The 22,986-nt window shown below is 47.4% G+C and overlaps 1 protein-coding gene across 2 annotated transcripts in view; it reads left to right on the top strand.

Annotated features, from left to right (window-relative positions):
* The window catches only part of HTT (huntingtin), a 115,565-nt gene that overhangs the window by 25,492 nt on the left and 67,087 nt on the right, over positions 1–22,986 (top strand). For both annotated transcript variants that reach the window (XM_087963448.1, XM_087963447.1), the window contains 15 exons: positions 1,710–1,849; positions 2,196–2,259; positions 4,894–4,994; positions 7,661–7,807; positions 8,615–8,735; positions 9,811–9,887; positions 11,533–11,684; positions 13,049–13,254; positions 13,890–14,016; positions 15,690–15,820; positions 17,185–17,295; positions 18,103–18,180; positions 18,433–18,656; positions 19,593–19,671; positions 22,005–22,166. In XM_087963448.1, coding sequence (XP_087819574.1) covers positions 1,710–1,849; positions 2,196–2,259; positions 4,894–4,994; positions 7,661–7,807; positions 8,615–8,735; positions 9,811–9,887; positions 11,533–11,684; positions 13,049–13,254; positions 13,890–14,016; positions 15,690–15,820; positions 17,185–17,295; positions 18,103–18,180; positions 18,433–18,656; positions 19,593–19,671; positions 22,005–22,166 — 1,920 coding nt within the window. The remainder of the gene's footprint in view (positions 1–1,709; positions 1,850–2,195; positions 2,260–4,893; positions 4,995–7,660; positions 7,808–8,614; positions 8,736–9,810; positions 9,888–11,532; positions 11,685–13,048; positions 13,255–13,889; positions 14,017–15,689; positions 15,821–17,184; positions 17,296–18,102; positions 18,181–18,432; positions 18,657–19,592; positions 19,672–22,004; positions 22,167–22,986) is intronic.

The raw sequence follows: 22,986 nt of genomic DNA, 5'->3' as shown, positions 1-22,986 counted from the left end.
CAAGCAAGAAAAATTGGGAGACCGCTGTTCTAGTCCCAACTTCCTCCTCAGACAGGATGTTCCATCGCATGAGCTTGTCACAGTGTTGAATTCCAGTAATACACGGTCACTTCCTTCCAAGGTTCCTGTTCTCACCTAAGGCTTCCCCAAGATCATAAAGCAGACTCCTCGTCCCGATAAAACCCCTTTTATTGAGGTTAAAGGGAATTCCTCTCCAGCAAAGTCCCGGCCAACAGTCTTCCATGAGTTTCACAACTATGGCATTTTATCAGGCTTGGATAATTGCCAGGCCAATAGCTTCCATACGCCATGCTGTAGCAGTCAATGATTGGCAAGAAGTCAGGAACAGATCTTCACCCTCATTAAATGAACTAATTGTCTCCTGCAAACCCCACTCTCCTTTTGTTCCTCTTTATTCCCTATAGGAGGGACCATTCACCATCCACCTGTGGCTTTACTCCCATGTTGACCCTTGTTCCTTAACTGTTCCCTTCTCCTGGCAGATCTGCGCATGTGCACACTGGGAACAGGTTCCAGCTGTTCTTCTTCCCCACTGATCTCCAACTCTGAAGGCAGCTGATAACTGTCAGACAGCCCTAGCCCCATCTCTGTCTCCGACACAGAGCCCTCGTCAGAGCCTTGCCCAGAGTCCAGGACTGGCCCATGTTTCTCCCAACCTCCTCCCTTTCCGAGTCTGCCACCAGCTCCGCTGGCCACTGGCCGGCCACAACCGTTCCTGCTACTTCAAGGCCTTTGAGTCATTTCAACCCCGTAAGCGAGAATGAACTCCAGTAGGGCTGACCCTCTGGTTCCCTTCTCTGCTTTTGGGGAGATCAAGTTGTCAGCTAGGTTTGTCAGGAATCTGTTTGACTTTCCACTAGGCGCAGAGTTTGAGGTCGAGGTAGTTAAGGTCTCCCCATTACTATGGTGTGCTTCCTACATACTGTTGTGGCTCTGAGGTTTGAGCCTGCTTTATTAGAGGACGAAGACTCGGACAATGGGGAAGAGGAGGTTTTGGAAATGCCTTCCTCCCCAGGACCTTCCTCTTCGGCAATGCCTTCCTCCCTGACTGTGCCTCAGGTGTTGGCAGATAACCGGGAGGGAAGACCTGAGGCTAATCAGGAAAAGGAAGAGGGCGTATCAGAGTCTCTGACTGAGAATCGGGCAGAGGAATGCTGGCTTGATGCGAGGCAGCGTCGCAGGCAAAAGTGCGAGCTGCAACGCAGAAAGAAGGGACGAATCAGAGACTGAGCTGAGGGACTGACACGCCCCACAGGGAATAAAAGTGGGTGTGTTCGCTCTGGGAACTTGTTCGGGACAACGTGTGATTTATTCAGAGGAGCTCCGGTGGTGACAGCTTGTGTGATTTATATTCCTGCTTTCTTGTCGGACTTGGCAGAGAGCGTGTGAGAGACTGCCAAGAACTTTATCGGTTCAAGGAATTTAACTCTATAATTACTGGATTTGCCTGCTTGTTTGTATTCAGTTGGAAATTTGGACTTTTCACCTCTTTTGTACAGGTGAGACATAACACATACCATGGGTAATTGACCAGCATTTGTTTCTCCTGTTTCGTCGGCCTGTAGTATCCACCTATGGCAATGTCATTTTTTGTTTCCTTTTATAGTGACCTCAATGCGTTCAGGATCAAGTCGATTAAACCCTGATTTACTGTATTGCTGAAAGGAATTAAACCTTTCTCTTTTCAGCACTGCATCATGAGCTTGTGCGGGAGCAACCATAGTTCCTTGGGGTTGCAACTACTGGTGGATCTCCTTCTCTTGAGAAACAGCGCTTACTGGCTGGTTAGGACGGAGCTTCTGGAAACGGTGGCTGAAATAGATTTTCGGTAAGCAGCCGTACGTTACTTTCCCCACCCCACACTGACAAATTTAAAATCTAATGTTTTAAATTTTAAAATTTAATGTTTAGTGGTGTGATGGCCTAGAGGTGGAGCTCTCACCTAAACAATCAGGAGGCTGTGAGTTTGATCCTAGGTAGAGGCAGCTATTTCTCTCTCTCAGCACAATGAGAATATATCTGCCGAACAAAACTCCGCATTGGCAACAGGAAAGGCATCTGGCCATTAAAACACTCGGCTAGCTCCATTCAGTTGTCTAGACTCCACCCCGCAAGATGACGGTCTAATGTTATGCTTAATCATAACAGTACCTTTATCTCCTTTTGCTGCTAAGGCTAATCCAATTTTTGGAAGAAAGGGACAGCAACCTGCACAGAGGGGATCATTATTACATGGGGGTGAGTAACTTATCCGGTTCGGGCTGAACCAATGTGGGTAGGGTTTGCATGCCTCGTTTCACGGCTTCTCAGAATGACCGAAAATAGTTATGAATGCATTCAAAGGGAGTTTCTCTTCCAGCTTGTTCTCCTTCCTGTAAAGTTTATCTGAGAGTCAGTGTGATGGAATGTAGTCTGGATTACCAGGAGGGAGGGCTGCACCCCAGAGGAGCAAGAGGCAACTCAGTTCAGATAGTGTGCGTGTGATGACCCAGGGTGGGATACAAAATAAACACAGTCACAAAAACAGGTGAAGCCCCTTTTATTCCTTCATTTTGCTTCAAAGCTCCAAATATCTTTGACTGGAGAAACTCCCCCACAAGCAGTTATGAAAAGGAGGAAATGCCGTTTAAGCTAAAAATGCCTATCAATTGTAAAGAGTAAAAACAACACAAACCACACTGAAGCAATTAAGGGAACCAGGTAAGATAAGGGATTGAAGATGTCCACAGATATCGGAACACCCACTGGGAAGGACTCCAAACTCAGAGAGGAACGACAGACTAGAGATATTTCCACGTTTTGTTTCCAGCACTGGCCCATACGCATGTCCGTCCTTTTAACCAGTTCTCACAGCTGCAGCCCATGAAGAGGATCATGGCCCTTTCCTCCCCCGTAGATTCACGTCTCTCCCTTATCCTCTCCTTCCTGCATGCCCTAGGATGGATAGGGGATGGGCCTGGGTCTTCCTCTGACTGCCCAGCCAACCTCTGTCCTTCCCCAGGCTCCTCCACAACCTCCGGAGCTACACTTCCACTCCCTGTCGGCTGTTCCTCCTCTCCCTTGGAGTCAGTCTCCAACAGGGGCATGACAGTATGTGAGAGAAAGAGGGTGAAGTCAGATCCTCCCTAATTGTTCCCAGAATACAGGTAGTCCTTGGCTGAACGACCACGATTGAGCACGATTGAGCCCAACATTTCTATTGTTCAGCATAGTAAGTGGGGGGGGGGGGGGGGGGGGGGGGGGGGGGGGGGGGGGGAGGGGGGGGGGAAAAATTAAAATTTAAAAAAAAAGGAAAAAATATTTAAAAAAAAAAATTTTTAAACATCTGTTAAAGTGAGCTTTGACTCATTTTATGACCTATCTTGCAACATTTGTTAAGTGAATCCCTGCAGTGCATAAGTTAGTAACCCGGTTGTTAAGTGAATCTGGCTTCTCCCTCAGCTTTGCTCATCAGAAGGTCGCAAAAGGGGATCACTGCAACAGTCATAAGTATGAACCAGTTGCTGAGCGTCTGAATGTTGTTCACGTGACCATGGGGAGGCTGCAACGGTCATAAGCATGAAAAGCAATCATAAGTTATTTTTTGTGATGACCCAGAGGCAACTCAGTTCAGATAGTGTGCGTGTGATGACCCAGGGTGGTATACAAAATAAACACAGTTACAAAAAGCAGGTGAAGCCCCTTTTATTCCTTCACTTTCCAAGTTCCAAATATCCTTGACTGGAGACAAAAAAACTCCCACACAAGCAGTTACCAGAAGGAGGAAATGCCGTTTAAATTATAAAGAGTAAAAAACAACACAAACCAGGCAAGATAAGAGCTGGAGGACGTCCACAGAAAACAGAACGCACACTGGGAAGGACGCCAAACCCAGAGAGGAATCATAAACTAGGGATATTTCCATGTTTTGTTTCCAGCACTCGCCCATACGCATGTCCGTCCTCTTATCCAGTTGTCACAGCTGCAGCCCATGAAGAGGATCAAGGCCCTCTCCCCCCCAGTAGACCACGTCTCTCCCTTGTCCTCTCCTCCCTGCGTGCCCTAGGATGGAGAGGGGATGGGCCTGGTTCTTCCTCTGACTGCCCAGCCGGCATCTGCCCTTCCCCAGACTCTTCCACAACTTCCGGAGTCCCACTTCCCTCCCTGTCGGCTGTTCCTCCTCTCCCTCAGAGTCAGTCTCCACCAGGGGCATGACACTTTTTTTCAGGGCTGCTGTGACTTTGAAAAGGTCACTGAGCGAACTGTTGTAAGTCGAGGACTGCCTGTGTACGTTTAATGTTTTAAATAGTCTCTTTACCTCGGCAATATTTTTGCCTGTGGTGAGGAAAAACAAAGAACTGCTTAGAAGAATCTCAGAATGTCCTTCTTGGGTTTTAGCATCCTTTTAAGACGGAACCCAACAATGGACTTCTGTCTGTCTTAGGTAAAGTTAAAGGGTTCCCCTCGCTCATATGTGCTAGTCGTTCCCAACTCTACGGGGTGGTGCTCGTCTCCGTCACAAAGCCGAAGAGCCAGCGCTGTCCGAAGACGTCTCTGTGGTCAAGTGGCCGGCATGACTCAACTCCTTCGAAGGCGCACGGAGCGCTGTTCCCTTCCCACCAAAGTGGCCCCTATTTTTCTACTTGCATTTTTACATACTTTCGAACTGCTAGGTTGGCAGAAGCTGAGACAAGGAACGGGAGCTCCCTCCGTCACACGACGCTAGGGATTCGAACCGCCAAACTGCCGATTTTTCTGATCAACAAGCTCAGAGTCTTAGCCTCTGAGCCACCGGCATCCCTCACTCTGTCTTATTAACGTGTCGTTATTTTGAATATTATTATAGGTGCAGTGTATAAGCCCCTTAAAATAGCTTTTTTCCCCCTCTCACAGCTGTTAAAACTGCAGGATCGGGTTCTAAAGGAAGTGGTCATTTCTCTCCTGGGCGACGAAGACCCCAGAGTGAGGCGTGTGGCCGCAGCTGCTTTAGTAAGGTATTCGTTCAGCGAACCTTAAATTTTTCTGCTGTTGCCCTATTTTGACCAGGCTTATATTTTGCGCAGAAAGGTAGCATATACCCGTGATGGCGAACCTATGGCACGCAAGCCGTCACCCCAGATCAGGTGCACTGCTCATGCGCACCCGCCTCCTGCCAGCCAGATGATTGTTGGGTATCTGCTGTGCATGTGCGAGAGGCGGGGGCGTGCGGGAGGTGTGCATGCATGCACAGAAGCATGGGGTGAATGCGGGGGTTGCGCACGCATGGACTAGGCAGGGTGTCATGCACACATGCATAGGGGCAGGGGGCGTCTCACGCACATTGCATTATGGGTGCAGGCACACGTGCACGCACTTTTGGTACGCGACAAAAAGGTTAGCCGTCCCTGGCATATACTGTCAACCTGGCGCATAATTGGAATTACGCTTTGGGAATAATAATTGTCAACAGTCAGGGGTTTAATACGGAATATGTATCATGGAAAGACGGCAGGTGCATTCCAAATCACATTTATCTCGGAGCTCCCAAAAGTAGAAAATGTCAACTCCTAAAACATTTTGTATACACGCTTTATAGTTGACAACAGAAAGAAGTGGGGGTGGGGGGGGAGAATTTCAAAGAGCAAGCGGCAGTGTGGAATCGAAAGTAAATTCCATTCATATTTTCTTCAAAGACTGATTAGATGACTAAAGCTTCTGCCGTGCAAAAATCTAATTGGGGAGCATGATTGATGATTCTTGGCTATGGACGTGTTTCGTTGGATGATACATCCAGAGGGGTGGGGGGGAAAGCAGGATTAAGGGTGACAGTGAATTACACATCTCAGAGTTGGCTACGCTCAAGTAAATGCCAGATGTAGAATGTTATCTTCAAATATTTTTTAGTTTTGGGAGTGTGGCTCGAGGCTCATGATTTAATTGGAGTAAATGCCGGAATCCTGACAGAAAGTTTATATTCTCATCTGCGGAAAGATTTGGGGTGTTTCGGTGGCAAAAGCGGAATATTGAATGGCAAGAATGGAAGTGGTTGCTTATCACCGTAAAGAAAGGGAAATTAAATGCCTTATAGGTAGCTCTCAACGACCACAACTGAGCCCAACGTTTATGTTGTTAAGTGAGTTTTGCCCCATTTTACAACTTTTCTTGCCACGGTTGTTAAGTAAATCACTGGCTGCCCTGTATCAGGATTCCCATTAACATACCCACAGCAAACAAAACTCTGAGGCAGGCAAATTCCTGAAAGAACAGATTTATTGGATATATGTCATATTGGCACAAGCTGGTGAAAACCGACTCTGAATATTCCTGCGGTTTTCATCTGATTAAAAGTGAACGTTTGTCAAAACAATCAGTCATGTGGTCCAATCAGGATACTGTGCAGTTGCTAGGGGACTCCAGTCCCCTCCTTCCGAGCACCTGCAGGAATGTCCTTGGTTCCCACAAGAAAGTATTTTGTTTTGGCTACAACACTCCAGCTATCTCTGTTCCTTTCCCTCTTCCCTGGTGTGTCAACTCTGTAGACTCAAAATGGCCACAGTCAGACCAGCTTCAGGGTTGACACTCAGTGGTGATCAGCCCGCGGCCCACAGATTGATGTAGATGTTGAATGGGAAAAGCCCCAAACCTGGCAGCACCCTCTGAAGTAGGGGTCGAGGATGGGATTCTCCCTCCCGGTCAACCCCAGGTGGTCTTGGCCCCTGAAGAAGGAAGAGAACCAGCACAATACAGTCCCAGCCACTTCCAGTCCCCTTAGAACTGATCCAGAAGGATGCCATGGTTGGTTATACCAAAGGCCACTGAGAGGTCAAGCAGACCCAGGACACATGTTCAACTCCCATTCCACTCCTACTAGAGATCAACCAGAAGGATGGCCAGTGCCATCTCCCAACATCTCATGTCCAGGCCTGAAGCCAGACTGGAAGGAGATTGTTGTGGCCTGTCAGCTGCCGGCCCCTCCGGCAGCTGGATCAGAGGAGGAGGAGGCGTGGGATAGTCAGGGCCAGCATCAAGGCAACCTGGGAGCTCCGAGGGCGAAGAGGGAATGTAGCTGGTAGAGAGGGAGGGAGGGAGAGAGAGAGTGTGTCTGGGCCGTCCGTCAGCCCTCAGATAAAGAGTCAACAGCCCCCAGTTCTGGAAGTGGCTGATGAAGAAGAGGAGGAACAGCTGGATCCAGTGACTAATGTGTAGAAGGCAGAGGAGAGGAGAGCAATGGAAATCTATGAGCCGGTACTTGGGACAGAAGAGCCACCGCTGCTAGCAAAGCTCCACCCTAGTTCTGGGGATAAAAGGCAGGGGGCGGAGATGAATAGATGTGGCAGACAACTGTTCATCTCCCTGCCGGAGAGACTTGTTTGCCTGCGGTGAGAGAGAAACTTTGCCGGGGCTGCGGCACTCCTAATAACAGAATCATTGATTGATTACAGAGGTTTTATCGCGATTGGGGAGCTGGGTCAGAACAGAGATAATCTGCTTCATTCAGGGCCTGTGTGTGTGACCACCTGCATGTGACCATTTTCTCCACCACGTTTCCACGAAAAGGATGCTTGGACACTGGATGGAACTTGCCCAGGGTGCTCCTGATTTTCTTCTCTTTTTTTCTTTTCTTTTTCCCTCTTAATGAAAAAGGCCCTTCTCGTTTTGTCTCTCTTGGTCTTCCTCACAGGCTGGTTCCAAAGCTGTACTCAAGTTGCGACGCAGGGCAGGCCGATCCGGTCGTAGCTCTGGCCAAGGAGCAAAGCAGCATATACCTGAAGCTTCTGATGCACGAAACCCCGCCCGCTTCCCAGTTTGCAGTGAGCACCATCACCAGGTAGGGCTGCATTTAGCAGGCAATAATAAAAAAAAACGCCTAGGGCAGTGGGGGCTAACCTTTTTGGGCTCCTGTGCCAAAAATTGTGCGCACGCTTGTATGCTGGCACTCATGTGCCAGCACCCAGAAGGCATGCACGCCTCCACCCCCGCTGCCCCCTTATCTGCACTGCGCCGCACAGCTGATTTTTGTCTGGTTTGAGGCCTTCTTTGACCTCCCAAAGGCTTGAGGAAGGCTTCTGCAGGCTTTGCAGGCCGAAAACTAGGCCCGTTATGTCACTTCCGTTATTTTCGGAAAAACAGGAAGTGACAAAACAGGGCTACTTTTCGGCCTGCAAAGCCTGCAGAAGCCTTCCTCAAGCCTTTGGAACGCCGAAAAACCTCAAAGCGGCCAAAAATCAGCTGTGAGGCGCGCACATGCCCAGTGAGGTAAGTTTGCCTGCAGTTAGAGTGCTGGCACCAATGGCTCTGCATGCCACCTGTGGCACACGTGCCATAGGTTCACCATCATGGGCTTAGGAGCATTTGAAATGTGGATTTACAGGTGGCCGTTAAGTAGAAGTTGGGTGGATGAAATCAGAAAGGAGGGGATAAGCCACCTGAGGAAGCCATTGAAACCATAAAAAAAAGAGCAAAAGGTAAAATATTTCGGACACGCAATGCGACACCCGGAAAAATACGGCCTAATTCACTTCATCCTTCACTCTTGGAGTAGGATAAAGCCTTCAGTAGAAGGGACACGTAACCCTCAGTTAACTATTCACATTTGGTACGAAAAGTTCAATGAGATGCGTTGGTGTTGTTCTAGAACGTACAGAGGATACAATCTGGTGCCAAGCCCGGCCGACATGACGGTGGAGAACAACCTTTCCAGAGTCATCTCGGCCGTGTCCCACGCGCTGACGACTTCGCCCTCCAGATCTCTGACGGTGAGTTTTGATTGCGGGGGCCCGTGATGTCAATGCAGGTTGTCCTTCACTTATAGCAACTCGTTTAGTGGTCATTCGAAGTGTGGACGTCCCTGAAAAGGGGTGACTCATGGTGGTTTTTCACACACTCTGTGGTCGCATGATCCAAATTCAGACGCTCAGCAACCAACTCGTGTTTATGATGGTCGCAGCATCCCCCCTCCCCCGGGTCACGCGATCCCCTTTTGCGACCTTCGGACCAGCAAAGTCAACGGGGAAGCCAGATTCACTTAACGACTGTGTAACTCATTTAACAATTGCAGGGATTTGCTTAACAACAAACATACATATACATATGTGTATGCATGTGTATATGTGTGTGTGTGTGCGTATATATATATATATATATATATGTATATATATGTATATATATATATGCACATCATACACACATATACACAAACACACAAACATTAATGTGTGTGCATATATACACAAACACACATACATACATACACACACACATACATACACACAAACACACACATATGTGTGTGTGAGTGTGCATGTGCATGTAAAAGGGGAGGAGAATTTATTGCATTTTCTGTTGTTTTTTCAGTACCCAGCCAGGGTATTGTCATCCCAAATTAACAACAAACTAATCTCTACATGTTAAATGTTACATTTATTTGGTCCATTTTTCCTCTTTTTCTTTTCTTTTGTAGTTCACAACCTCTGTCCATAATTGAGCCCAACATTTATGTTGTTAAGCGAGACATTTGCAAAATCAACGGGGGAAGCCGTGTTCACAACCATTGTCGCTTCCCTTGACGACTGCGGTGGTTCGCTTAACAAATGTGGGAAGAAGAAAGCTTGTAAAATGGAGGCGGAGCTCACTTGTCTCGCTCAGCGACAGAAATTTTGAGCTCAAATTATGGTCATAAGTCAAGGAGCTACCTCTATTTCCCCAGTTGGAGTGTTTTTGTTTTTTTTTAGCATTGCGCTCCTTTCTCGCATCTTAACTGCGCCATTTCTCTGTTGGAACTTGCTGCCACATTTCCCTCTGTTCCTGATCGTAATATTTCCCCTCCCCCAGTTTGGCTGCTGCGAAGCATTGTGTCTTTTGTCCTCATCCTTTCCGGTTTGCACCTGGAATGTGGGATGGCACTGCGGGTAAGTTGCAACTCATTCCCCCTTGGCTTACTGGGAAGGGAGTCCGGAGGAGGGAGGTCTCCAACCATGGCAACTTGTAAGAGTTGCAGACTTACAACTCACTTGCTGGCTGGGCAGTTCTGGAACTGATCTGCAGAACGTTTTTATGACCTGCTGGCTTTGGTCCCTTACCACAGTTATACCCAGTCCGATGAATTATTCTGTCCCCAGGGATGGTGTGTCCCATAAGAACAATTTTTTTGGGGGGAAGACACAAGTGGGCTGGCCCACATACAGTCTTGCCTAATCCAAAACCTCACACCAACAGGATGGCGAGGATACGCCTTGGTTGTGGGATGAATGTTCGTCGTCCCAAATTAACAACAAAGTAATCTCTACTAGGTGGTTTTTCCAAGAGGCCACTGGACATTCTGGTTTTTCTTTGATGATGTTTTGCTTCTCCTCCAAGAAGCTTCTTTGGCTCGGAATGGGATAGTGGGGAATGGAAGGATTTATACTCCTTGCAGATAGCTGGTCATTTGCATCCTTTTTAGAGGGTCGTTGAGGCCGCTTGGAGGTTTATATCTGTGTCCCCAGGGTCTCCTGAGTGGTGCAAATGGGGGTAGAGCCTTCTTGGAACTGCTGAAAAGATCTGTGTTGTAGACTGGAGATGGATGATGTCGTATGCCTCTTCCTCTGTTGAGAGCGGGCTGTTGAATTTTGACATCGATAAACCTCCAGGTGGTCTCAACGAGACTCTAAAAAGGATGCAAATGACCAGCTGTCTGCAAGGAGTATAAATCCTTCCATTCCCCTCCATCCAGTCAGCGTGGAAGAAGCTTCTTCAGGATGAGAAGTGAAATGTCTTCAAAGAAAAAACAAGGAAGTCCAGTTGCCTCTTGGAAAAATAAAACACCTTTGGGGGAACAGCCCTGACCTGGATGATGGAAAATCTCCATGGACACTCCACTTGCTTGCATTGGCTCTGCACCAGCTGTTCTGACCAAGTCTTCCCGAGACCGTAATTAAGCACATGCTTAGTTAAAACAACTCTTTGTTTTATTGCAACGCTGGGAATTATGTGCAATCCCAGCCAGTAATGAGTCCCAAACAGTTCCTTGAGATAAGCACCCACCTTTCTCTCCTTTGAATTGCTGCCAACAACTAAAGTGCCAAATGAATTATAAAAAAAAAACCAACCGAAGTACAAAGTCCACACAGAGCTTCAAGGATGAATCCAAACAGATTGAATGATTTTGCTTCCTGCAAAGGTTTCATCACCTTTGCCTGACTTTTTATCCCTTATGAGAGGGGCAATCACTTCCCAGCCTTACTCCCGAGTTGCCCCTTTTGTCTCAGCTGCTCTCGCCTTCTGGCAGCTCTGTGCATATGCACACTGGGAACAGGTTCCCCTTGTTCCTCTGCCTCGCTGCTGCCAGACTCTGGAGGCTCCTAAGTCAGCACCCCATTCCCAGATGGTCCTGGCCCCATCTCTGCATCGGACGCAGGACCCTCATCCTGAGTCCTCCCCAGACTCCCAGACTGGTCCCCGTTCTTCCCCACTGTCTGATTCCACTGCCGTCCGTGCAAGCTGCCGGCGAACCACAACACTTTGGCATTTATTCCTCCTGCGGTGGAAACTGACGATTTCAAATTGGCATTCCAGTTTTTCTCACCTGGGAGGCGTGGAAGAGTCTCAGGAGAAGAGCGCAATGGGGATGGTTGGCTTGCTGCTGTCTTTCCTTTCCTCTATTTCCTTCCCTCTGGATCTCTCTGCCCACCAAGACGCCTTAATCCTGGCTGGGAATTTGCTGGCAGGTAAGAAAAATATTTTTAATCTTCCCTCGCAGGTTTTTAAAACACCGACAAGCATTATTTGTCTATGAATGGTTGCGGTCTCAAGAAAAGAACCATGTTACAATCCAGCAAGACGGATACAAATTCTGATTGGGAATAGACTTTTTGGGATACAGGTAGTCCTCAAATCAATCAGAATAAGAGTTGGAAGGGACCTTGGAGGTCTTCTAGTCCAGTGGTCGCCAACCAGTGGGCCAGGGACCACTGGTGGTCCACGAGAAAATTTTGGTGGTCCGCAGAGAAATGTCCCCCCCAAAGCAATTAATCCAGGCTGCGCGGGAACACAAGGCTTGCGTCGCTTGCATTGCAAACAACACGAGGTAGTGAGGGGAGGGGGGAAAGGGTGGAGGTTGGGAACTTGCCCCATGTGGCCCACGCGCCTGGCCTGGCCACTGGGCTGCTTCTTTCCGCTTCTGCTTTTGGCTGCACGCAAGGAAAGCAGCAAAAGTCTTTCTTTCTCTCCCCCAAACTCCACTAGAAATGAGTCTTTGGGACCCTGCAAGGCATCCTCCTCCAAGAGGCTGTGCCAGCAAAGACCCATTTCTGGCGGAGTTTGGGGGAGAGAAAGAAAGACTTCAGCTGCTTCTGCTGCTTTCCTTGCATGAACCCAAAAGTCTCTCTCTCTCCCTCTCCCTTTCTCCTCTCTCTCCCCCCGAGAACGGAGCTGGAGACAGTATCCTGCGATCCCAAATAAAGAAAAATCGATCGGTTGGAAAATGGGATGGGGAATTTTCCTGCAGACTTTTTTGGGGATTTTCCCAGGATCTCTGCTCCGCGGGATTTAAAATTATGAGTTTGATGGGCCCTGAGGTCTAAAAGTGATGGCACTCCCACAACTTCTGAAGGCAACTTCTATCCCATGGGTTGATTGTTCTCACTGTCAGAAAGTTTCTCCTTATTTCCAGGTTGAATCTCTCCTTGGTTAGTTTCCATCCATTATTCCTTGTCTGGCCTTCGGGTGCTTTAGAAGGGAAGAGAAAAGGGGGGATAAAAGAAAAAAAAAGGCATTGACTTCCGACTCCTTCGATGCAGTAATATAAGACGTTAACATCTAACCTCAGCTTTTTATTTTGACATCATAATAAAAAAAAACTATTATTTTATAATCGTATAAACTCAGCTTTTTTACTCTTTTAATATCAACTGAAACACTTTAGGGTTTCCTGCTTAAGCAGGGGGTTGGACTAGAACACCTCGAAGGTCCCTTCCAACTCTGTGATTTCTATTCCAGCCATTTCTATAAACAAGAAATCTACCTAACTGTCGCTAAAATCCCAAATCAAAGTTTATTTATTCGGGTTTTTAAGTGCCTATCGTGCTTTCAGCCACTGCCTCCAAATCTTTGCAAAACCCTTGGACGCAAAACGAGGATGAAGCCAGCGTTCCTACCACTAAGCAAGAGGAATCGTGGGCAGCCCTGGCTGATCGGACGCTTGCCCTGTTAGTCGATCACCTCTTTTCTCATTTGCTGAAGATCATTAACATCTGTTCCCACATACTGGATGATGTCGTTCCTGGCCCGACACTAAAGGTACGTTCCTTGCCTGTCAGTGACATTGCTGGCTTATTTTTGTCGGAGTTTGTAGCGATCCAGCCAGTACACAAGGAAATCATTCAACAGGATTCATTATAACAGAAGAAACATCTTTATATACAATAACACAAAATATGATGCATGTATACAATAACCATGCAGCTCTTGCAAAGTTTGTAGTTCATGAATTCTTATACACTGACAATTTTTAAGCAAGGGGAAAGGAAGGAAGGAGGCAAGGAGGGAAAGGGAAGGAGGGGAGGGAAAAAAGGAAGGAAAGGGGAGGGAGAGAGGAAGGGGGAAAGGAAACGGGGAGGGAGGGAAGGAATGGGGAAAGGAAGGAAGGAGGGAGCGAAAGGGGAGGGAGGGAGGGAAGGGGGAAAGGAAGGAAGGCTAGCAGAATTACAGAATAACAAGAGTTGGAAGGGACCTTGGAGGTCTTCTAGTCCAGCCCCCTGCTCAAGGAGGAGACTATGCAATTTCAGACAGGAGGCTGTCCCGTCTCTTCTTACAAAACCTCCAGTGATGGAAGCACCTACATTACAACTTCCAGACTTTGTCCTTGCCCAAAGCTGATTATCTCGAAAGCAGTGAGGATGAGGATGATTTTTTAAAATTTTCTTGTTTTCCAGGCAACGTTACCGTCTCTCACCAACCCACCTTCGCTGAGTCCAATCCGGCGCAAAGCGAAAGAAAAAGAAGTTGCAGAGCAAACCATGGTAGCCATAAGCCCTAAAAAGACGAGTGAAAACAGCCCAGGTAAGGAGAACGACGGGACAAAATCGAATTGATTAAAAGAAGAAGAAGAAATTGACTATTAATAGAAGGCTCTTCAGAACCATTCCTTTTTAAGAGTTAAAATTGGTTTGCCAATTGCACCGGGGCAGATAGGACAGCACTCCAGAAGGTTAATGTCATTACCCAGAAGATCATGGGTTGCCCTCTCCCCTCTTGGGAAGAGCTTTATAGCTCCCGCTGCCTCAAGAAAGTTCAAAACATTCCCAAAGGTCCATCTCATCCTGGGAACCCTTTTTTTGAACTATTGCCATCTGGCAGACGGTACAGGATAATTAAAACAAGGACAAATAAGGCGAAAAACAGTCTATCCCAGGGCAGCTATCAATCCAGCTAACACCAACATGGCCACTTCTAATAAATCTTTTTTTTTTCCTCTGAGAGATGTGGCTAGAGACTTATGATTTGAATGGGGGTGGAGTTGTTGGAGCCCTGACAGCTATTACTAAAATTGCAGATGATACGCAGTGGTGGGACTCATCTCCCGGGGGTGGGGGAAGGGGAAGTCTGCCTACCGAGATGAGGTGGACCAACGGTTGCTTTCGTGGTGCGGAGAAAATAACTTGGTCCTCAACACCAATAAGACCAAGGAGCTTATAGTGGACTATATAGAAGGAACAGATCAGACCTCCAGCCCTTGCTTATCAATGGAGACCGAGTGGAGCAAGTGGCCAGTTTTAAGTTTCTGGGTGTTACCCTAAAAGACGATCTGACCTGGGGTGCTCACGTTGCAGCCCTGGTCAAAAGGGCCCAGCAGAGATTATATACTACTTGAGACTTTTCAGGAAACAACAACTGAATGAAAAACTGCTGGTGACCTTCTACCGCTGCACCATAGAGAGTATCTTAACTTATTGAACCTCTGTAGGGTTTGCCAATTGCACAGGGGCAGATAGGACGGCATTCCAGAGGGTGAACGCCACTGCCCAGAGGATCATGGGTTGCCGTCTCCCCTCTTATAGCTCCCATTGCCTTAAGAAAGTTCAAAAGGAACCCCCCCCCCTTTTTTTTTTAAACTATTACCATCTGGCAGACGGTACAGGAGAATAAAAACAAGGACAAATAGGCTGAAAAACAGCTTCTATCCCAGGGCAGGAACTCTTGAATTCCACCATATAGTACACTTAAGATGGTATTTAATTTCGTTGGTATGATGTGCAATGACAATAAAGTAAATTAAACTAAAATGCTTGGCTTTAGAAGAGCAAAAGAACCATAAAATTTAAAAATGACCCTTTGGGAAGAGTGATTTGGCCCTCTTCCCCTTTTCTAAGGCCGTACAGGTGCTTGGCCTGAAGTGGGCAAAAAACAACAACAACCACAGCCCTAGGATGAGTTGGATTCGGACTTACGATTCACTTAATGAATGGTGGCTCACTTAATGACTTTTAAAAAGCCCAAGATTCGCCTAATGTCGCGGGGTTGCTGATTTGACAACTGCAGTGATTCACTTTTAACGACGGTGGCCAGGGAGGCGGTAAAATAGGTGGCCAATGTCTCGCTTCGCAAATAACTCGCTTAGCAGCATAAATTGGGAGGGCTCCAGTCATAAGTCAAGGACTACCTGGATAGAGAAGCTCTCGGGGGCTTAACGTTGTTAAAAGAATTTTCTCCTCTCTCTGCTTTTGATTCATAAGCTCCCAGGCCAAGTGACACTTCGAGCTCCGCTCCCCCGAGTAAATCCTCCTCCACGCTGGGCAACTTCTATCACCTCCCGTCATATCTCAAGCTCTACGACGTCCTGAAGGCGACCTATGCCAACTATAAGGTATTTGTACCGAACTGCGTTTCCTGAGCAATCCGTGCCGCCCGTTAACCAATTCTGGAGACCTTCCTGGCTTGTTGACCCGTGGTTCTGGTTCTTTTTACGTTTTGAAAAATCTGGAGCCAACTCTCTGCCCTGCCCCTACAGTCAAGCAAGTAAATCGTTTTAAAGTTTGTGAGCCTTTTCCTTTTGCCACTTGGAAGAAACCTGCCTTGTTACTGTGCTTCCCTGAAAATAAGACCCTGTCTTGTTTGTTATTTTTATTTTTTTGGTTTTTTTTTGCCACCAAAAAAGCCACCAGGTCTTATTTTCGTGGGATGTCCTCCACTGACTAACCTCACTTGTGCCGTTGCCCCTGGTCTCCTTTTCACTCTAAGAGGCCTTCAGGAACTCCTCCTTCTGCGGCCGGCGAGGCTTCCCTGAAGGCCTCTGCAGCTGATAACGGAGCTTTGTTATCCAGAGCTTTGTTATCTGCCACAGATCCAGAGCTTTGTTATCTGCTACAGATCCAGAGCTTTGTTATCTGCTACAGAGGCCTTCAGGAAACCTTGGCCGGCTGCAGAAGAAATGGGCTGGCAAGGCAGGTGTCAGGGTGTGCAAGGCCTGGCTACAACTGTCCAAAGGTAAGTAGTAGGGCGGTTCCACTCCTCCATCCCAACCACAGCTTAATTTTTACCTGCGCACTCTGGAGTGGGTGGGGTCTTAATTAGGGCTTATTTTGGGGGGTAGAGCTTATATTGATTGCTTATTGCTCCCTATGACTATCATTAAGTGTTGTACCTGATGATTCTGGACTCTTGATGAATGTATCTTATCTTGTATGTATGCTGAGAGCTTATGCACCAAGACAAATTCCTTGTGTGTCCAATCACACTTGGCCAATAAAGAATTCTATTCGATTCTATTCGACTTGACTCGACTCTATTCTACATTGGGCGCAAAACCCTTCCTGTGCCTATTTCCTGAGCGGCCACAAAACTAGCATATATAGTTTAACTAAATGTTCTGTTTTCTTCTGAAACTTTCCTTTTCTTGGATTTATCCATGGGTTGGCCTACCACGAGTCGAAAAGCTCAATAAATCGTGTGCTGGCGGGTGTCACACACATTGACGGTTGTGACGCATATTTTGAGCAACGGAGCCGCAGCAGAGGCGTGAAAGAGCCACATGCAGCTCCAGAGCTGTGGGTTGCTGACCCCCTGTCCTTCTTGTTGTATCTTATGATTAATGATTGTAACTATGGTAATATCACTTCGTTGTTTGTATGTACGCTGAGAGCTTCTGCACCGGAGGATTAAAATCCTTGCGTCTCCAATCACCCTTGGCCAACAAAAGAACTTTCTTTCTTTCTTTCTTTATTTGGTAAGGTTACACTCGATCTCCAAAACGTCAATGAAAAGTTTGGTGCCTTCCTGAGGTCAGCTTTGGACGTTCTGTCTCAGATCTTAGAACTGGCAACTCTACAAGACATTGGAAAGGTGGGTTCATGCTGGATTACGGTGTTTTTAAATGTCTCTTAAGCTGGATCAATTAGAGGAACATATGAAAGCATAATTTAATGTTAACCAGCTGGATACCCATGCTTCGCTACAAAGCTATGTGGTCGGGCTTAGTTTTGGGGGAAGAAAATAGGGGGGGGGGGGAATTCTGCCTCTGCCTATCAGCATCCATCAGTATTCCTCTGGCTAGCATCCTGTCAGTGTGTGAGTTGAGGGCTGTTTGGAAACTGAAATGGTATTTGCTGTGTGAGCAAGGAGACAGCAAGGAGCCTGGGCGTGGCTTAGCTCACCTGTTCTGTACTAAAGCTGCTTGCTGCTGTGAGAATAAAACTGAAACTTAAACTCCTCTCTGCTTGTGTTTTGCCTTTGGAAGAGATTTCTTTTCAGGTGGGGAGGGGGAGTAGAACTCCTTAGCATCACAGTTAATAATAATCATATAGGAAATACTCTAAATGCTCTGATGGCCATTTGGAAGAATCCTTTCTTAGTGAGCCCCTAGAAGCCAAGAGGAACACGTGTGCCAAATTTCAAGTTTGTAGGCTTTACGGTTCTGGAGATTTTGTAATGATGCCTGAGGGGGTCTTTCGCTTTTATATAGATAGATTAATAATTAACCCAGTTTAGAGCTTTGAATTCACCTCACAGGGTTGCAGCAGTGGGAAAAATAGGACATGCCTAGAAGTGTCCTCCTTCAAGAAACTTCCCGTACTTTACTATTCGTTTTGTTCTGCAGCCTGCTCTCAGTGCTGTCTGTCCAAACACCTAATTCTGTCTTTCTGTTTTCAGTACGTGGAAGAAATTCTCTGTTACCTGAAATCCTGTTTCAACAAAGAGCCAGTCATGGCAACTGTGTGTGTTCAGCAGGTAACGATATTTAAAACACGTGTGGGTGCGCCTTTCTCAGGGAAGTGTTCTCCCTTGAGTCAGCTCCTCCTCCATCTCTTTTTCTCCTCCTCCTCCTCCATATCTTCTTCCTCCTCCTCCTCCTCTTCCTCCTCCTCCTCCTCCTCCTCCTCCTCCTCCTCCTCCTCCTCCTCCTCCTCCTCTCTCTCTCTCTCTCTCTCTCTCTCTCTCTCTCTCTTTTCACAAAGCTGCTTCTTCCCTCCCTTTCCCCAGTTACTCAAGACCTTGTTCGGCACCAACCTGGCCTCGCAGTTTGACAGCTGGTCTTCCAACTCCTGCCGAGCTCAGGGCAAATGCCAGCGCTTGGGCTCCTCCAGTTTGCGCCCAGGCCTTTACCACTGCTGCTTCATGGCTCCGTACACGCAGTTCACCCAGGCCCTGGCCGATGCCAGTTTGCGGAATATGATGCAGGCCGAGCAGGAACGCGACACCTCGGGGTGAGAAGAGACACTTCCTTCCAGAACCGGCCGCTTGCTTTGCCATCGTGCTTAGAGTGGTTGAGACGCAGGTGGTCCTCGATTTGCGACAGTTCGCTTAGTGTGTTAACTCATAAAACATTGCTATGCCTGTTTTTAGTAATTGTCTTGAAAGCGGAAGTACATTCCAACTCTTCTCTTTAAAAGATACTAAAATACTAAATACCTAAAATACCAGAGCCTGATCCAGTTAAATTTTAATGTATGCAAAAAGCAGTTGCCAAATAATTCTCTATTTTGAAAGGAAAAGGAGCCCTTTTCAGGGAAGCAAAAATTAAAAATTGCAAAGTCTCTTCACTGCCCTAGACTTTTAAGATGTTGGGATTATAAAGGTTTTATGGCTGTTTCTATGCCAAGAGTTTTAAGATTCCTAGAGCAGTGGTGGTATTCTACCAATTCAGCCCAGTTCGGCCGAACCGGTAGTAAAAAAATTTTTGAATCCCACCAGTGACCTAGAGATGTTTTGGGGAAGGCGGCGTACAAATGCTACTTTATTTTTACATTCATCTTAAAAGCATATCTTAAGTTGCATTAAGTTGCTGGGCCTGTTGCATTTATTCATTTAATCTGTTTCTGAGGATTGTAAGATTCGTTGATAACACACTAAACGAAATGAAATGGAAAAAAAATGGCAGGGATTATTAACCTAGCCAGGGTGAGGCTTTTTTCAGGGATGTGCTCAGAATGGGGAAAACCAAGGGAGACATCAGTTAGGAAATAGGCAGTACAAATAAATAATAAATAAAAACAGACATAGCCCAAAATTGCTTTACAAGCCCAAGCTTGTCTCACACCTGGCAGGAGCTGCTTCTGTTAGCTCAGTTCCCGTTAAATTGCTTTTGTTGTGTGAATCATGGACGCTTAATCCTAACCCTGTATTCATGTTTGCTTTCATAGCTGGTTTGACATATTGCAAAAAGTTTCCGCGCAGCTGAAAACTGGTACCACGAATATGGCCAAGCACCGTGCTGACAAGGTACAAACCCAAAGCACATGTTGCTTGCTGTGTGTGTGTGTGGTTTTTTTTTAAGATAACTGTAAGAGAAATACGTCAAATATTTATCTGGGGCAGGGTATATTTTCTTTAAAAGTAGGCCAGGGGTCTCCAAACCCAGCAGTTTTAAGACTTGTGGACTGTGATGACCCAGGTGGGATACAAAACAAACCCAGTCACAAAAAAACAGGTGAAGCCCCTTTTATTCCTTCACTTTGCTTCCAAGCTCCGAATATCTTTGACGGAAGACAAAAACACTCCCACACAAACAGTTACACAAAGAAGGAAAAAAGCAACACAAACCAGGCAAGATAAGGGCTGGAGGATGTCCACAGATAACTACACACTGGGAAAGACCACCAAACTCAGAGAGGAACTATAAACTAGAGATATTTCCATGCTTTGTTTCCAGCGTTTGCCAGTACGCAGGTCCAAACTCTTATTCCGTTGTCACAGCTGCAGCCCATGAAGAGGATTAAGGCCCTCTTCTCCAGAGGAGACCACCTCTCTCCTTTATCCTCTCCTGCGTGCCCTAGGATGGAGAGGGGATGGGCCTGGGTCCTCCTCTGACTGTCCAGCCGGCTTCTGCCCTTCCCCAGCCTTCTCCACAATCTCCAGAGCCACGCTTCCACGCCCAGTCGGCTGTTCCTCGTCTCCCTCAGAGTCAGTCTCCACCAGGGGCATGACATGGACTTCAACTCCCAGAATTCCCCAGCCAGCTATAATGGTTAAACTGCCTGGGGAATTCTGGGGCAGGGGAGTTGAAATCCACGAGTCTTAACAGCTACCAGGTTTGAAGTCCCCCTGGTCTAGAATCTTGAAATAAATTATTGTGAATCTCACCACTAAATATTGTCCATGCAACTGAGGGTAGAATTCCTCTATCTTTCTCTGGGCATCTCCCATTTTCCACCTCAAAGGGGTTTCCTCCAATCTAAGCTACCTAGAACTAAGGAGAAATTGCCTGACGGTTAGAATAGTTAAATGAATGGAACGACTTGCCTTCAGACATTGTGAATGCTCCAAGACTGGAAGTTTTTAAGAAGAGATTGGACAGCCATCTGTCTGAAATGGTTTAGGGTTTCCTGCCTGAGCAGGGGGTTGGACTAGAGGACCTCCAAGGTCCCCCCCACCTCTATTATTCTGTTAATATCTGGCAAAACTACAAGATCTTGCAGGTAATTTTTTGTCTTCTGGACTACCTGTGGAAGAAGTCTAAATCGGTGGTGGGATTCAATTTTTTTTAGTACTGGTTCTGTGGGCATGGCTTGGTGGGTGTGGCTTGGTGGGTGTGGCAGGGGAAGGTTACTACAAAGTCCCCATCCCCTCCCCACCCCACTAACCTGCTTTCCAGCTCCGTTCTCCTGTGCAGAGCAACCAAAGGTGACCCAGCCGATCAGCTGGGACTCAATGGGAGGCAGAGAATAGATGGGAGCAGGGCCAGTCAGAGGGGGTACTCAAAATTTCCACTAATGGTTCTCCAGAACCGGTCCAAACCAGCTGAATACTACCTCTGATCTAAATAAGAAAGGTGCCACTTTAAAAAACAAGGTGTGTCATGCCCCTGTTGGAGACTGACTCCGAGGAAGAGGAGGAACAGCTGACAGGGAGTGGAAGTGTGGCTCCGGAGGTTGTGGAGGAAGCTGGAGAAGGGCACAGGGCGGCTGGGCAGTCAGAGGAAGACCCAGGCCCATGCCCTCTCCAGCCAAGGGCATGCAGGGAGGAGAGGATAAGGGAGAAACATGAATGGCGTGCTCTATGGGGGAGGAAGGGGCCCTGATCCCCTTCATGGGATGCAGCTGTGAGGACTGTTTATAAGGACAAACTGCGCATGGCCCAGTGTTTTATCCTTGTCGGAGCTTATCTGTGTTTTGGCTTCCTCCCAACTGGGGTGGCTGCGTTATCTGGCAGAAGTCCACAATTAATCATCTGTGCCTGCCGTAGTAATTCCTTCAGTGTGGTTTGCGTTTGGTTTTTTTATTTCGAATTAACTTTACTTTGAGTTTGGACTGCATTTACTCCCTCCGTAGACTGTTTTCTTTAAGAGTTTGATTTCCAGCTGAGAATAATTGGACATTGGGGCCAAGTTGGAGGCATTAAAGGAACTTTATTCTATCTTTGTGACTTGGTTGTTTTTGTGTCACGCCCCGGGTCATCACAGGGTGGCCCCCACAGAGCTTCCCATGAGTCTGTTAGATCTTGCTGCTGTTACAGTGGTGGGCTGATCCTCTGGGGGCTTTGAAGACGGGAGGCCAATTCTTTCCTGCTTTTCTTTTTGCCCTTAGTCCCACTGCTCTTCTCTTTCTCCTTTTAAGAATATCATCCACAATCACATCCGTCTATTTGAACCTCTGGTCATCAAAGCGCTGAAGCAATACACCACCACCACCTCTGTCCAACTGCAGAGACAAGTCTTGGACCTTCTCGCACAGCTGGTCCAGCTGCGGGTCAACTATTGTCTTCTGGACTCTGACCAAGTGAGTATTCGGACTCTTGTTGCTGCAGCACAAGAGTGCAGCTGGTCTTCTTCTGCAGCCAGTCCCCCCCCCTCCTTCCGTGCTCTGGATCAGGGATCACCAACCTTTTGGACCTCAGGGACCACCAAACTCATAATTTTAAATCCCATGGACCAAAGACCCCAGGAAGATCCCCCAAAACTGTCTGCAGGAAAATTCCCCACCCCGTTTTCCTACCGATTGATCGTTCTTTATTTGGGATCGCAGGATACCGTCTCCAGCTCCGTTCTTAGTGGGAGAGAGAGAGAAAGAGAGAGACTTTTGGCTTCATGCAAGGAAAGCCGCAGAAGCTGCAGAAGTCTTTCTTTCTCTCCCCCAAACTCCTCCAGAAATGAGTCTTTGCCAGCGCAGCCTGTTGGAGTAGGAGGCCTTGCAAGGTCCCAAAGACTCATTTCTGGTGGAGTTTGGGGGAGAGAAAGAAAGACTTTGGCTGATTTCCTTGCGTGCAGCCAAAAGCAGAAGAAGAAAGAAGTGGAAAGAAGCAGCCCGGTGGCCAGGCCAGGTGCGTGGGGCGCATGGGGAAAGTTCTCCCTCCTCACTCCATCATGTTGTTCACAATGCAAGCAGCGCAAGCCTTGTGTTCCCGTGGGCCATGTGGGGGTGGCACAGCCTTATGTTCCTGCGCAGCCTGGATTAATTGCTTTGGGGGATGCTTTGGGGGTAGCATTTCTCTGCGGACCACCAAAATTTTCTTGCGGACCACCAGTGGTCCCCAACCACTGCTCTGGATCACAGCCTATTGTGGGAGAAAAAAACCCAGCCAAAATCAAAGGGCGGCATT

The sequence above is a fragment of the Notechis scutatus genome, chromosome 4, assembly GCF_049901735.1.
Source record: "Notechis scutatus isolate UNSWTSFEM ecotype Mainland chromosome 4, rNotScu1.2, whole genome shotgun sequence".
Classification (NCBI taxonomy): Eukaryota; Metazoa; Chordata; class Lepidosauria; order Squamata; family Elapidae; genus Notechis; species Notechis scutatus.
Note: the sequence above shows the minus strand (reverse complement) of the source record. Positions and strands in the feature narration are given on the sequence as shown.